The 15783-nt window shown below is 44.7% G+C and overlaps 2 protein-coding genes and 1 long non-coding RNA gene across 4 annotated transcripts; all 3 read right to left on the reverse strand.

Moving 5' to 3' along the window:
- Positions 1 to 1568: 1568 nt before the first annotated feature.
- Positions 1569 to 2739, reverse strand: LOC119292975. Its single transcript, XM_037571603.1, has one exon. It carries the CDS (start codon positions 2619 to 2621, stop codon positions 1569 to 1571), a length of 1053 nt encoding a protein of 350 aa, XP_037427500.1. The 5' UTR covers positions 2622 to 2739.
- A 1793-nt stretch (positions 2740 to 4532) lies between these two features.
- LOC119294182 lies at positions 4533 to 9398 on the reverse strand. Of its 2 annotated transcripts, none has more exons than XR_005143369.1 (2): positions 9103 to 9398; positions 4533 to 4718 (listed from the first exon to the last, which is right to left on the reverse strand). It is a non-coding gene; the product is annotated as an uncharacterized LOC119294182 (long non-coding RNA). The 2 variants fall into 2 exon arrangements; XR_005143370.1 differs by lacking the exon at positions 9103 to 9398 and adding an exon at positions 5346 to 5752.
- LOC119294181 lies at positions 6937 to 8425 on the reverse strand. The gene has a single exon (XM_037572422.1). The coding sequence runs from the start codon at positions 8209 to 8211 to the stop codon at positions 6937 to 6939; it is 1275 nt and encodes a 424-aa protein (XP_037428319.1). The 5' UTR covers positions 8212 to 8425.
- Positions 9399 to 15783: the final 6385 nt, after the last annotated feature.

Genomic DNA, 15783 nt, shown 5'->3' on the forward strand with positions numbered 1-15783 from the left:
AAAGGAATATGACACACACAGGAATATTACATACCTTCTATTCCTCCCTGAAAAGTTGATCCCCCAATCTTGTAACAGCCTTCATATGCATCTCCTTTGCCCATGGCTCCATTCTTGTTGTGTCAGCATTCAACATATCTGTGAACTTGTCAAACAACTTTGTTCTTTCCTCTGCTAACTTGGCCACTGTCCTCTCCTTTGCTGCCTCATATGCAAGTCGATTAGCTTCTACCTTCTGAGCAGACAGTCGACTCTGCAATTCCATCATCTCAGCAGTTCGCTCCTTAGCATCAGCTTGTGCTTGTAGAAAGGCCTCAATCTGTTCTTTCATGTTATTCATCTCAGTAGGTGCTTCCTTATCTTTTCCTGTAGCTTTCTTCGCCCTCTTTGTTCCTGGGGGACGCTGAGCATTCTCAGTTGGTATTGGTGCTGACCTCTTTGTTCCATCTCCTTCTGTGTATACATGAATCTTCCACTTTTGGCTGTCTTTCACAGCTTCCCACCAATGCACATACAGGAACTGGTGCCCATTGCGGCTTTGGTATAGGTCTAGCGCTTGCTGCATCAATTGTTTATCACACCGGCCACTCGCATAGGTATCTCTCATCTGGTTATAGCAGCCATTGAAAGAGGTTACCTTCTTTGTTGTTTTGTACCAATGGTTCTTGAGGTGCTTCACATCCCTTTGTCGGTCACTCTCTGTTGTGCTGTTGTATGTATCAACAACCTCCTTCCAGTAGTATTCCCCCTTCTTGGCATTCCCATCGATTGGATTCACAGATTTGCTTAACCAAGCACTCACCTGCACAAAGGAAGTAAGTATACGGTTAAATTTAATTAAACAAAAGACAAAATGCAAGTACAAAAGTATAAAACTAGGAGCCAGCCTAAATAAATTTTAGGTAGCAAGACATGAGATATCTTTGATGTCTACATGACAAGAATAAGAGGATTTGGGGGACTTACCAATCTAAGGTCCTCATCTTTTGTATAGTACAACCTCTGTCTATCTTCATCATCTGCTTCCACATCGATTGTGACACGTTTTCGCTTGTTCGATGGAGTTGTGGTCCTGGGATTAGACTTTGATGGAAGAGGGTGGTGCTTGGCTGGTGGTGGCGGCGGCTGCGTGCAGAACATTGGATATTGGAAACCAAGCTGCTGAGGGGCTGGCAAGGTGAAGTTTGGATGACTTTGGCCTTGAAGGAAGCTCATGAAACCATTAGGAGGACGGTATTCCATTGCAGCTGAAAGAAGAAAAATGTTTGTTATTATGATAGTTAACATAGATAGTTAACATGCCGAGTTCACACTTAACTGAAGTACTAAGTGAAATTCAAGCAAGTACACAACACAAGTCAGTATGGATAATTTAGAGTAAATTCAAAGATAGTCTTAAAACACTTGACAACACATACAATTCAAACATAGTCTTAAAACTCACTGCTCTCTCTCTCTCTCTCTCTCTAACACAGAGACACACACACACCCTCTCTCTCTCTCTCTCTCACACACACACACACACACACAGAGAGATACACCAACGCATCAACAGTTGTAAACTACAACTAGTTGTTTGTAGCTTCACCGAATTTCTTCCAAATATGCTCAACCAAATCATGCTTGAGTCGATTGTGCATGGACCGGTCACGTATCTCAACATCTCTTCTAATCACGTCGGTGAACAAAGGTGTAGCCCCACTAATCGCTGTCGGCGGCAGAGCAGTGGATGTCCCTAAAGCTTCATTCAAATCGAAGGGTAACTCCACGCCCTTCTCATCTTCAAGTATCATGTTGTGCATGATCACACATGCTTTCATTATGTTGCAGATATCTATTTGATCCCAAAGCCGTGATGGTTCTGCGACAATTTTGAAGCGTTGTTGTAGAACTCCAAATGCACGTTCAACATCCTTTCTCGCACCTTCTTGTTTCTTCGCAAATAACTTGTCCTTTTCAGTTTGAGGCAGCCGAATGGTTTTCACAAAAACAACCCACTCCGGATATATTCCATCTGCAAGATAATATCCCTTCTTGTATTGTTGCTCATTGACATAGTAGTCTACCCTAGGAGCATTCCCTTGCAATGTTTCAGTGAACAATGGCGACTGATTGAGCACATTGATGTCATTGTTGGATCCTGGGACACCAAAGAAGGCATGCCATATCCATAGATCATGGGATGCAACAGCCTCAAGGATGATGGTAGGGACACCATAGTCACCACGTGTAAACTGCCCCTTCCATCCAACAGGACAGTTTTTCCACTCCCAATGCATGCAGTCTATGCTTCCTAGCATACTAGGAAAACCACGTGCTTCGCCAATTTCTAGTAGACGTTGAATGTCTTCAACAGTTGGCCTTCGCAAATATTCCCCACCAAACTTGGCAATGACCCCCTTAGCAAATTTCTCAAGAGACTCGAGTGTCGTAGATGCACCAAGTCTTATATGGTCATCTGTTTTGTCAGCAGGAACACCATACGCCAACATATGCATGGCTGTTGTGCACTTCTGTAAAGGTGATAGACCTGGACGGCCTAGGGCATCTACCCTTTGAGTGAAGTAGGGAGACCACTCACCAAGAGCTTGAACAATGCGTAGAAAGAGGGGTTTTCCCATGCGGAACCTTCTACGGAAGTAGTAATCAGGATAGGTAGGATTATCACAGAAGTAATCTGCTATGAGAAGTTCATTGTAAAATTCTCTCTTCCTGTCAATATATGTCCTAGGGGCTGACTGACGCCTAGTACTTGGACCTTCTAGTGTATGATGAATGTTTGTGGCTATTTGTGTAGCAAAGTTGTTGAGAGTATTCTGTTGTGCCAAGTAATCTTCTAGAGAGAAAATTTCGGTTGGGTCAATGGTATCATCTTCGAACTCATCGGAACTCAATTGTGACATATTGCAAGTTGAGCTACAATTTAAAAATCAAGTAATAAGAATTATGCACACAACACACATGAAACTATAATTTGGATGGGAAGAATAATATTCATGTGCAAATAGCATACTCGGAACTACCAAAGAACAATAAAAAGATAGCAAAGTGTCCAAGTGTTCTAAGCTCTTAATCCTACCAGCTATTTCTCAAAAAAAGAAAAAAAATAACACGGATATGGCACCTTCAGCAGACTAGCACTACTCTTTCTTTATCAGTATATGCAGCTAGCACAAGGGACCAAATTGACCAACGTACATAGATGTTATAACAGTCAGAACTCTGTTCAAATTAACTCTATACCAAAACATCTTGATGGCAGTCACATTTCCTGAATAAGGCTAGTAAGTCTAGCAAAAGAATTCAACATCTGCACCTAGTACAACAACTAATAGTACCAGCATCCCTGTGATTATGCTAGTCTAATAATATACCAACTACTAGTACATCTAGCAAAAGAATTCAGCATCTGCACCTAGCCATTAGCAAATAAAAACAAAGATGGGGATTTCAGGATTTGACATGTTTCTCTCAGGGCTAGCAAATCAGCATCTGCACCTAGCCATCTGCATCTGCACCTAGCTAATTAGCATAATTTTCTCTTCACAATTGCAAAGAGCAGAGTACCAAGGCTGATCTGACATGTTTCTCTCAGGGCTAAGAAGAAAAAAGATGGGGATTTCAGGATTTCCACAAGCATGGTTGCCTGACTCAAATAGATTGAACCAAAATCACACACAGGGGAATCAATCTTCTTGGAACCCTAGCCTAGTTTACTGAGCAAAATAAATCTGGCCATGACCACAAGAAGAAGCAGGGGAAGAACTAGACTCGTACCTTGCAGCAAGAGCTGCAGTCGGATGTCGACGGCAGGTTGAGGACGAGGTGCGCCGCCTTCTCCGCTGGTTCGCGCGCCGCGCCTCCGCTCCCTGGTTCGCGCGCCGCGCCTCTGCTCCCTGGTTCGCGCCCTTCTCTTCTCCCCTTCCCGCCCTTCCCTTCTCTCTTTCGCGCCCTTCCCCTCCCGCTCGCGGGATTTTGTTGGGCGAGTGTGGTCCCGAATCGAGCGGAGCGACGGACCTCCCACCGCGTCGCCCCAGCGGTCGCCTCGTTGGTTTCGTCAGCGAAGAAGCGAGTTCTTCTGCAGGAGCCCGTTTCGATCTGCAAGCCACAGGTTTGGTTGATGTGGCACTCGGCAAGAGGAGGTGGCACATGGGGCGCCCGTCCAGCGTGGCCCATTGGCCATGCCCTCAGGGCATGTACAATGGAGGCAGCACCTTGGTGCTGCCCCAGCCATCCACATAGGTAAATTTGAATGAAGCTATTGTTGTATGCCACTATCACCCAATGGAAGCTACTCTATGTGATGTCATCATCTTATTTTTTCTCTCTCACCTCCTTTCCAACACATGAAACCTCCACTACATTTAAACAATACCAGAATCTATTTGAATTAACAATATCAGCAAGCATACACACTATATCAACAAGCATACACACTGAAAGTTATCAAACAACTTGATTTCCAAACAAAAATCAACAATCTTGATATGCAAACAGTGTCAGTATGTCTTGTCCATGACACTACAAAATCCCATAGTAACAGAATAATCTTAAGGTTTCAAATACCCATAAAGGAAAGATTTGTAAACACACAAATCAAATTTCAGACTGAATTTTTTGTTGTATCCTTTGATTCTTCTCATTCCAAAAAAAAATCTCACATCTTCTACGCTTCCTGGCACATGAAATCCGCTTTTTTTGACATATATGTAGAACATCTACACGAGAAGCAAGCCACAAGTTAGAGTATAATAACAAGCATGTCGAAAACACAGATTTTTTCTAAGTTGGCCATTTGGTTTGGCTAGAGCATTCCCTGTTAAATTTGCATGGAGCAACTGACAATAGTACAAGTATCCTGCTGTAGTGCAACTACAGTTTTAAAAACTGAAGGTGAGTTTTATAGCACAACCATCATTCTAATTAAAAAATAGCATTTCAAAAACAATAGTGCAGATTTTTGGGTACAGTACAGTGTAGATTTATGAGTACAATGCATATTTTAAAAACAATAGTGCAGATTTCTGGGTACAACACAGTGTAGATTTCTGAGTACAATGCATATTTCAAAAACAATAGTGCAGACTTTTAGTGGAACATATATGTGGACTTCGTAACGAACACATGCAGATTCTAGCATTTGTTTCTAAAGTACATCAAGTGGTATGTGTTCTAAGTTATTAATCCTAACAAGAAGAGGCAAGGGAAGGAGTAACCTCATACCTTACAGGGAGAACAAAATTAGATCAGGAATAGGAAAATGCAAGAATAGGATACACACAGGAATATGACAGGAATCAAGATGGAGAACAAAGGAATATGACACACACAGGAATATTACATACCTTCTATTCCTCCCTGAAAAGTTGATCCCCCAATCTTGTAACAGCCTTCATATGCATCTCCTTTGCCCATGGCTCCATTCTTGTTGTGTCAGCATTCAACATATTTGTGAACTTGTCAAACAACTTTGTTCTTTCCTCTGCTAACTTGGCCACTGTCCTCTCCTTTGCTGCCTCATATGCAAGTCGATTAGCTTCTACCTTCTGAGCAGACAGTCGACTCTGCAATTCCATCATCTCAGCAGTTCGCTCCTTAGCATCAGCTTGTGCTTGTAGAAAGGCCTCAATCTGTTCTTTCATGTTATTCATCTCAGTAGGTGCTTCCTTATCTTTTCCTGTAGCTTTCTTCGCCCTCTTTGTTCCTGGGGGACGCTGAGCATTCTCAGTTGGTATTGGTGCTGACCTCTTTGTTCCATCTCCTTCTATGTTACATGAATCTTCCACTTTTGGCTGTCTTTCACAGCTTCCCACCAATGCACATACAGGAACTGGTGCCCATTGCGGCTTTGGTACAGGTCTAGCGCTTGCTGCATCAATTGTTTATCACACCGGCCACTCGCATAGGTATCTCTCATCTGGTTATAGCAGCCATTGAAAGAGGTTACCTTCTTTGTTGTTTTGTACCAATGGTTCTTGAGGTACTTCACATCCCTTTGTCGGTCACTCTCTGTTGTGCTGTTGTATGTATCAACAACCTCCTTCCAGTAGTATTCCCCCTTCTTGGCATTCCCATCGATTGGATTCACAGATTTGCTTAACCAAGCACTCACCTGCACAAAGGAAGTAAGTATACGGTTAAATTTAATTAAACAAAAGACAAAATGCAAGTACAAAAGTATAAAACTAGGAGCCAGCCTAAATAAATTTTAGGTAGCAAGACATGAGATATCTTTGATGTCTACATGACAAGAATAAGAGGATTTGGGGGACTTACCAATCTAAGGTCCTCATCTTTTGTATAGTACAACCTCTGTCTATCTTCATCATCTGCTTCCACATAGATTGTGACACGTTTTCGCTTGTTCGATGGAGTTGTGGTCCTGGGATTAGACTTTGATGGAAGAGGGTGGTGCTTGGCTGGTGGTGGCGGCGGCTGCGTGCAGAACATTGGATATTGGAAACCAAGCTGCTGAGGGGCTGGCAAGGTGAAGTTTGGATGACTTTGGCCTTGAAGGAAGCTCATGAAACCATTAGGAGGACGGTATTCCATTGCAGCTGAAAGAAGAAAATTGTTTGTTATTATGATAGTTAACATAGATAGTTAACATGCCGAGTTCACACTTAACTGAAGTACTAAGTGAAATTCAAGCAAGTACACAACACAAGTCAGTATGCATAATTTAGAGTAAATTCAAAGATAGTCTTAAAACACTTGACAACACATACAATTCAAACATAGTCTTAAAACTCACTGCTCTCTCTCTCTCTCTCTCTAACACAGAGACACACACACACCCTCTCTCTCTCTCTCTCTCTCTCACACACACACACACACAGAGAGATACACCAACGCATCAACAGTTGTAAACTACAACTAGTTGTTTGTAGCTTCACCGAATTTCTTCCAAATATGCTCAACCAAATCATGCTTGAGTCAATTGTGCATGGACCGGTCACGTATCTCAACATCTCTTCTAATCACGTCGGTGAACAAAGGTGTAGCCCCACTAATCGCTGTCGGCGGCAGAGCAGTGGATGTCCCTAAAGCTTCATTCAAATCGAAGGGTAACTCCACGCCCTTCTCATCTTCAAGTATCATGTTGTGCATGATCACACATGCTTTCATTATGTTGCAGATATCTATTTGATCCCAAAGCCGTGATGGTTCTGCGACAATTTTGAAGGGTTGTTGTAGAACTCCAAATGCACGTTCAACATCCTTTCTCGCACCTTCTTGTTTCTTCGCAAATAACTTGTCCTTTTCAGTTTGAGGCAGCCGAATGGTTTTCACAAAAACAGCCCACTCCGGATATATTCCATCTGCAAGATAATATCCCTTCTTGTATTGTTGCTCATTGACATAGTAGTCTACCCTAGGAGCATTCCCTTGCAATGTTTCAGTGAACAATGGCGACTGATTGAGCACATTGATGTCATTGTTGGATCCTGGGACACCAAAGAAGGCATGCCATATCCATAGATCATGGGATGCAACAGCCTCAAGGATGATGGTAGGGACACCATAGTCACCACGTGTAAACTGCCCCTTCCATCCAACAGGACAGTTTTTCCACTCCCAATGCATGCAGTCTATGCTTCCTAGCATACCAGGAAAACCACGTGCTTCGCCAATTTCTAGTAGACATTGAATGTCTTCAACAGTTGGCCTTCGCAAATATTCCCCACCAAACTTGGCAATGACCCCCTTAGCAAATTTCTCAAGAGACTCGAGTGTCGTAGATGCACCAAGTCTTATATGGTCATCTGTTTTGTCAGCAGGAACACCATACGCCAACATATGCATGGCTGCTGTGCACTTCTGTAAAGGTGATAGACCTGGACGGCCTAGGGCATCTACCCTTTGAGTGAAGTAGGGAGACCACTCACCAAGAGCTTGAAAAATGCGTAGAAAGAGGGGTTTTCCCATGCGGAACCTTCTACGGAAGTAGTAATCAGGATAGGTAGGATTATCACAGAAGTAATCTGCTATGAGAAGTTCACTGTAAAATTCTCTCTTCCTGTCAATATATGTCCTAGGGGCTGACTGACGCCTAGTACTTGGACCTTCTAGTGTATGATGAATGTTTGTGGCTATTTGTGTAGCAAAGTTGTTGAGAGTATTCTGTTGTGCCAAGTAATCTTCTAGAGAGAAAATTTCTGTTGGGTCAATGGTATCATCTTCGAACTCATCGGAACTCAATTGTGACATATTGCAAGTTGAGCTACAATTTAAAAATCAAGTAATAAGAATTATGCACACAACACACATGAAACTATAATTTGGATGGGAAGAATAATATTCATGTGCAAATAGCATACTCGGAACTACCAAAGAACAATAAAAAGATAGCAAAGTGTCCAAGTGTTCTAAGCTCTTAATCCTACCAGCTATTTCTCAAAAAAAGAAAAAAAATAACACGGATATGGCACCTTCAGCAGACTAGCACTACTCTTTCTTTATCAGTATATGCAGCTAGCACAAGGGACCAAATTGACCAACGTACATAGATGTTATAACAGTCAGAACTCTATTCAAATTAACTCTATACCAAAACATCTTGATGGCAGTCACATTTCCTGAATAAGGCTAGTAAGTCTAGCAAAAGAATTCAACATCTGCACCTAGTACAACAACTAATAGTACCAGCATCCCTGTGATTATGCTAGTCTAATAATATACCAACTACTAGTACATCTAGCAAAAGAATTCAGCATCTGCACCTAGCCATTAGCAAATAAAAACAAAGATGGGGATTTCAGGATTTGACATGTTTCTCTCAGGGCTAGCAAATCAGCATCTGCACCTAGCCATCTTCATCTGCACCTAGCTAATTAGCATAATTTTCTCTTCACAATTGCAAAGAGCAGAGTACCAAGGCTGATCTGACATGTTTCTCTCAGGGCTAAGAAGAAAAAAGATGGGGATTTCAGGATTTCCACAAGCATGGTTGCCTGACTCAAATAGATTGAACCAAAATCACACACAGGGGAATCAATCTTCTTGGAACGGATCTGTTCTTGGAACCCTAGCCTAGTTTACTGAGCAAAATAAATCTGGCCATGACCACAAGAAGAAGCAGGGGAAGAACTAGACTCGTACCTTGCAGCAAGAGCTGCAGTCGGATGTCGACGGCAGGTTGAGGACGAGGTGCGCCGCCTTCTCCGCTGGTTCGCGTGCCGCGCCTCCGCTCCCTGGTTAGCGCGCCGCGCCTCCGCTCCCTGGTTCGCGCCCTTCTCTTCTCCCCTTCCCGCCCTTCCCTTCTCTCTTTCGCGCCCTTCCCCTCTCGCTCGCGGGATTTTGTTGGGCGAGTGTGGTCCCGAATCGAGCGGAGCGACGGACCTCCCACCGCGTCGCCCCAGCGGCCGCCTCGTTGGTTTCGTCAGCGAAGAAGCGAGTTCTTCTGCAGGAGCCCGTTTCGATCTGCAAGCCACAGGTTTGGTTGATGTGGCACTCGGCAAGAGGAGGTGGCACATGGGGCGCCCGTCCAGCGTGGCCCATTGGCCATGCCCTCATTCTGCTTTAGGAACCCTCCAAAAGTGGATATTGGCCTTTAGGGACAGTTTGTTTCAAGGCTACTTCGGTATGACTAGGATGACGAGCACCGCAGCGACCGCGGGCACCGTGCGCGGCGCGGCGCGCGGCGCGGCGACCGTGCGGCTCGGCGCGCGTGGCGAGCGCCCGTCGAGGAAGGAGGGCGACGCGGGCGATCCCGACGACACGAGATGGGAGGTCTCGTTTGCCCCGGATTTCCGATCCCGTCGCTCGATCTCGTTCCAACCTGGGACCCTGCTCCTTCGACACGAGGCGCTCCGGCTGGTGCGACGCCGACGGACGGACGGTGGACGCGCGGGCGCTTCGGGAAGGAGAGGGCGTGTATGAAGGTGATGCCCTCTCCCTTCCGTGCCACCTGGTCAGGGTTGACCGGCGGTTTCCCCAGTCATGCATGCCCCCGACTGCTCCTGGGTCTGGCTTGCATGAAGGTGGGGCATGGCGACAGACAGCCTCTCAGTGCGCTCCACCTGGCAAGAGTGCGGGAGAGAGAGGGCCAGATCCATGGCCGTCTGACCGCCATGAGGGCCCCAGTGGTACTGTTGGGCACGGGGAGGATAAGAGGACGCGGGCGGATCACCCACCACCGGGAGCGGGCGATTCGCATCTCCAACATCTCTTCTCCCACCTCTGGGCCAGATCTAGGGTTTCCCCCCCCCCCATTCCACCTGCTAATTCGTTCCAGTGGTGGCCAGGGAAGGTCGCCGGGGACGCGCGGTCCTTCGCTCAAGTGGCGTAACCTGGTGTGGCAGCGCACAAACCCCCTGCCGCCGCCCGGTGGTGCCAGATCTGGAGGTGCGGCGTCAGGGAAACGATGGGATGCGGCGGCGAAGATGCAAGGCGGGGGCCCCAGGGGCCAGTGGCCTATCTACACGAACAAGACGGCGGCGAAGGACGGAGATCTGGCTCCCCCACCAGCTTCGCATGTTCCTGTCAACAAGGGCGCGGAGGAGCGCTGCCTCAACTGCAACCTCCCAGGTCACTTTGCTCCTCGCTGTCCTACCATTCGTTGTGAGAAATGTGGCAAACTTGGACACATGGCGCAACTATGTCAGATCCCTCAACCCTGGGAATGTGTTCCTTTCATGTGCGATTTCCAGTCCCCTGGCTAGGGTTTCTTCTTCATCCCTGATTGTTGTGCGGATAAACAGGCCAATGAGAAAACTAACACGGTGGTGATTACCTTGGTGGAGGGTATGGCATCTGTGAAAGAAATTGAGACTGAGTTCAATGGCTTCTTTGCCCAAAAGCCTAAGAAATGGCGGTGCACTGCACGCCAAATCAGCCCCACGCAGTTTGTGATGAGGTTTCCTAATGCTCGTGAAGTTGAAAGAGCTTGCTGCTATGGTAAAAAACTTCCTATTCTGGATGATTCAGTCATGGTCTCTATCTCACCTTGGTCAGCGTCAGTGGGTGCCAAAGAAGACTTGCAGAAAGCCTGGGTTCGTGTTCGCAATGTTCCTTTAGAGAAACGATGTGTTCAACATGTCTCATATGTGGGGGCACTTGTGGGGGTCACTTTGGAGGTGGATAAAGCTACTCTACATAAACCTGAGTATGCTCGAATCCTTCTGGGGTGCAGGGAAGTGGACAAAATCCCACCGTCTGCTAAGGGAATGTTGGGTGAACAATTCTATGATTTCTATTATGAAGTTGAACGTGTGGTGGTGGGTGCTCCTGGTGCGAGTCAGTATTCCATTCCTGTTGACAGTAGTTCTCCTTCTGTTACAAAAAAAGCCAGATTTGAATTCCAGGCTTCCACCTCATATGAACAAGGAGGGACAAGTACTTCTGCTGTTGGGGATTCCTTTTGCCAGAACTATTCTGCTACCACTCGTCTGTCTGCCGTTTCTGAAAATGAAGAGGAAGAAGAGAGTGATGAAGGAAATCATACCGAGCTTCTGATTCATACCATGGCTGAAGAGCATGAGGCTTTGAACTCCTCTGGACAGAATGATGTGAGCACAGATAGCAACCTTGACAGGAATGAAAATGTCCCCTTGGGTGGTTCTCCGAGGCATGATGAGAAGCTGAGCCCAGGTGCTTGGGCCTTGACTCCTATCCCTCCCTCACCTGCATTTCTGTGTTATGATGAAAAAAATGATGTGAGTACTATTCCTCGTTTGTCAGACTATGTGGCGTGGCCTAATATGCCTCGGGTTGTTGAGCTCGAGGAGGGATCGAAGGAAGGCAGTGAGACTCGCAGTCTGTATACTGTTGAATCTCCTACCGGATCTCCTATCCGTGAAATGCTACATGTTTCGTCTAGGCCTGAAGGTCGCAATCAGTATCAAAAGCTCGCTAGGGTGGAGGAGAGGGCTACAGATCGCATGAAGAAGCGTAACTTTGAAGGTACTCTCCCACCCCCTGTTGGCAACCAATTTTCTGTTCTGTCTGATACTACTATCATGTTACGTGCTTCGCTCATGGGAGTCAATATTCCTGATGATAATTTTAATACTGTTGATATCCTTCGTGAACTTGAAATATCTAGGCAATTGCTGCATGAGAAAAAAACTAGTCCTAGGGATATTACCATCAAAGATGGCTTAGGCAACGCTGCTCCTCTTTCTTTAACCTGGGATGATCAGGACATGGAAGATGATGCCCCATTTATTACGGTGTGCTCTAGGAGAAAAAAGAAAAAGTCCCCTAAGAAAGATAAAGTGGTGATTTCGTCTCCTAACATCACAATTAGACCTGTGACTCGGAGACAGAAGAAAGAGGTTGAGGGTAGGTCTACTCTGAATCCTAGTAGACCTACCAGGGTAAGAGAGAAACCTGGACATTATAAATTATAGGGGTCTTTTGGAACTGTAGGGGGGCAGGAAAAAGTGGTATGGCTTCCTGCCTCACTGATATCATTAATGCCAACAAAGTGGACTTCATTGGTTTGCAAGAGACCATGAAAAAGAATTATAAGCCTTCCTTTTTTAGGAGGTTCGACACCCATTCTAAATTTAGATGGGAATGGATCCCATCAATTGGGAAGTCCGGTGGGATTTTATGTGGCTTGAGGATAGAAACACTTGAGGTTTTAGATGTTGTGTGTGGTAAATATATATTGCAGATCAACCTTTTTGATAAGGTTAAGAGATGCGAATGGGCTTTGTTGGTGGTTTATGGTGCAGCCCATGATGAAAATAAACCTGAGTTTTTGGCTGATTGTCTTCCTTTTGTCATAAGATTAATACTCCATATTTGGTGGGTGGTGATTTTAACATCATTAGACACTGTGGGGAAAAGAATAAAAAGACACCTTTATCCCATTTCTCAGATGTTTTTAATGTTGTCATTCATCTACCGGGCCTGAGGGAGATTTTCATGACCGGTGGCTACTTCACATGGTCTAATAAACAAGACCATCCCACTTTGGAAAAACTTGATAGGGTCTTAATGTCCTCTGACTGGGAAGACTTATACCCTTTAGTGTCGGTTGTAAAAATGGTCAAGGACTTATCTGATCATAATCCTTTGCTGATGGATGGGGGTGTGGCTCCGTCCAGGGCCCCGGGTAATAGGTGCTTTAAGTTTGACAACGCCTGGTTGTGCAATCCAGAGTTCCTACCTCTTGTTGCTGAAATCTGGGCGAAACATGTGTACACGGACGACCCTATTGATGTTCTGAATATTAAGTTGAAGAGGATGAAGAAGTTTTTTAAAGGGTGGGGCTCAAATAATTTTGGCAATAGTAGGATTAAGAAGAACCTACTTAGACTGGAGCTTCAGGAGTTGGAGCTTTTAGAAGAGCAATCTGATCTGTGTGGGGAGGCATATATGAGGAAGTTAAGTATCCTGGTAGAACTTAATAATATTTACATGGAGGAGGAGGAGTCATGGCACCAAAAGTCTACCAAAAGGTGGCTTCTGAAAGGTGATAATAATACCGATTTCTTCCATAAAGTGGTTAATGGGAGACGTAGGAAAAATACGATGCGTTCTCTTGAATGTGGTTCGACTACTATTGAGGGGACTAAGAATTTATTATCCCATGCTACTAGATTCTATAAGGAGTTGTTTGGACCTGCACCCGGCAATATGTGTAGTATTGATGCCTCTTTGTGGTCTAGTGAGGAGAAAATATCCTCGAGTGATAATGATGAGTTAACCAAACCCTTTTCCCTTGAGGAGATTAAAGCTGCTCTTTTTGGCATGGAGCCTAATCGTGCACCTGGCCCTGATAGTGTGCCTGCTGAATTCTACCAGCACTGCTGGGATGTTGTTTGCATGGATCTCTTTAGACTTTTTGAGTGGTTTCATGAAGGCAAGCTAGATGTGCAGCGTTTGAATTATGGCATTATCACCCTTTTGCCCAAAACCTCTGAGGCCAATAGAATACAACAATACAGACCTATTTGCTTATTGCGCTATCCTTATAAGTTGATCACCAAGGTCATGGATAGGAGAGCAAGTGTATATGCCTCCAAGCTGTTTAGTATTCAACAGAACGCCTTCATAAAGGAGAGCGACGTTATGGATGGGGTCCTATCATTACATGAAGTCATTCATTATACTCATGTGAAAAAGAGGACGGGAATTGTTCTTAAGCTTGACTTTGAAAAGGCCTACGACAAGGTCAATTGGGATTTCCTTCTTGATTGTCATAATAAGAGAGGTTTTAATTCTAAGTGGTGTGGGTGGGTGTCTCAGATTCTTCGCGATGGCATGGTTAGTGTCAAGATTAATGATGAACTTGGGCCTTACATTAAAAGTGCCAAAGGGGTGCGTCAGGGTGACCCTCATTCCCCTTTTCTGTTCAATATGGCCGCTAAGTGTTTGACCAAGATGGTCCTGGCTGCCCAAAAAAAATAAGTTGTTCGAGGGGCTTGCGCCTGATCTTATTGAGGGGGGAGTAGGGATTTTGCAGTATGCAGACGATACAGTAATTTGCTTCTCCCATGATGTGGACAAGGCAGTGAATGTTAAGCTGCTACTCTATTTGTTTGAAATGATGTCTGGACTAAAAATTAACTTTGATAAAAGTGAGGTTTTTTCGATTGGAGGGGATAACGGTATTGACCAAATTTATGCTGGGATGTTTGGTTGCCAGATTGGCAAGTTCCCCATGAGATATTTGGGGGTCCCAGTGACGTATACTATGCTTAAAACTGTGGACTGGGATTTCCTAGATGCTAAGCTCCTGAAAAGATTAGCTGCCTGGATTAGTTATGTTGCTTCGTCTGGTGCTAGATTAACTTTGGTTAACTCTAGCCTAGATGGGATTCCATCTTATTTCATATCTATGTTCCTCCTTAACAAAACGTTTATTGAGAAGATGAATAAACAATCGTAGGCGTTTCTTTTGGAGGAAGAAGAAAGATAAGCGAGCCTATCATTGGGTTAAGTGGTCTAGAGTCTGTCGCTCTAAGAAAAAAAAGGGGAATTGGGTATTAAGGATCTCCATAAAAAGAACATTAGTCTCCTTGTTAAATGGTGGTGGAAATTGGAGTCAGGTGATGGGTTGTGGCAAAAGATTGTACAGGCCCGGTACTTTAAGCGCAAGACGGTGGCTAATGTGCAGACCCGATTTAACGACTCCCCTGTTGGAAAGCTATTATGAAAGTTAAACAGGTTTATATGGAGGGCAGAGGGATTCGTGTTAATATGGGCGACCTGGCTAGGGTCTGGCACGACCCCTAGCTATCTGAGAATCCTTTGAAAGCCTGTTACCCTTCTTTATATGATATTTGTCAAGAGCAAGAATGTACCCTAGTAAATTTTGCTGCTAATAACTTTGTGATGGGACTCCGGCGTAATCTCTTTGCTGATCTTTCTGATCAGTGGGCTGATGTGGTGGATGGGGCCAAAAGGCTATCTTTGAATGGTTCACCTGACCAAGTTGTTTGGAAGTTTAATAGCAAAGGAGTTTTCACAACAAAATCTGTTTATGAGTGGCTTGAAAAAGATTTATCAGGTCCTGATTACAAGTGGATCTAGAAAGCTAAGATTCCTCTGAAGATTAAAATCTTCCTTTGGCAACTGTTCCAGAATGCCATCCCTACCAGGGATAACCTGCGCAAAAGAAACTGGTCTGGGAATCCAATTTGCTCATTTTGCCATGATATTGAAACTGCAAATCATCTTTTCTTTGGGTGTGTGTTTGCTTGTTCTGTTTGGGGGGTGATTGGGACTGCTTTAGGAGCATCCTGTACTCCTAGATCTATTTGGCAGAGCTGGGCATGGCTCTATAAATATCTTCCTGGGGGTAAAAAACATTACATGACTATTGTT

The sequence above is a fragment of the Triticum dicoccoides genome, chromosome 4B, assembly GCF_002162155.2.
Source record: "Triticum dicoccoides isolate Atlit2015 ecotype Zavitan chromosome 4B, WEW_v2.0, whole genome shotgun sequence".
Taxonomy (NCBI): Eukaryota; Viridiplantae; Streptophyta; class Magnoliopsida; order Poales; family Poaceae; genus Triticum; species Triticum dicoccoides.

What these genes read in the sequence shown, in the direction of transcription:
- LOC119292975 (XM_037571603.1), bottom strand. Translation starts at nt 2,621, where the DNA reads ATGGGAAAACCCCTCTTTCTACGCATTGTTCAAGCTCTTGGTGAGTGG.
- LOC119294181 (XM_037572422.1), bottom strand. Translation starts at nt 8,211, where the DNA reads ATGTCACAATTGAGTTCCGATGAGTTCGAAGATGATACCATTGACCCA.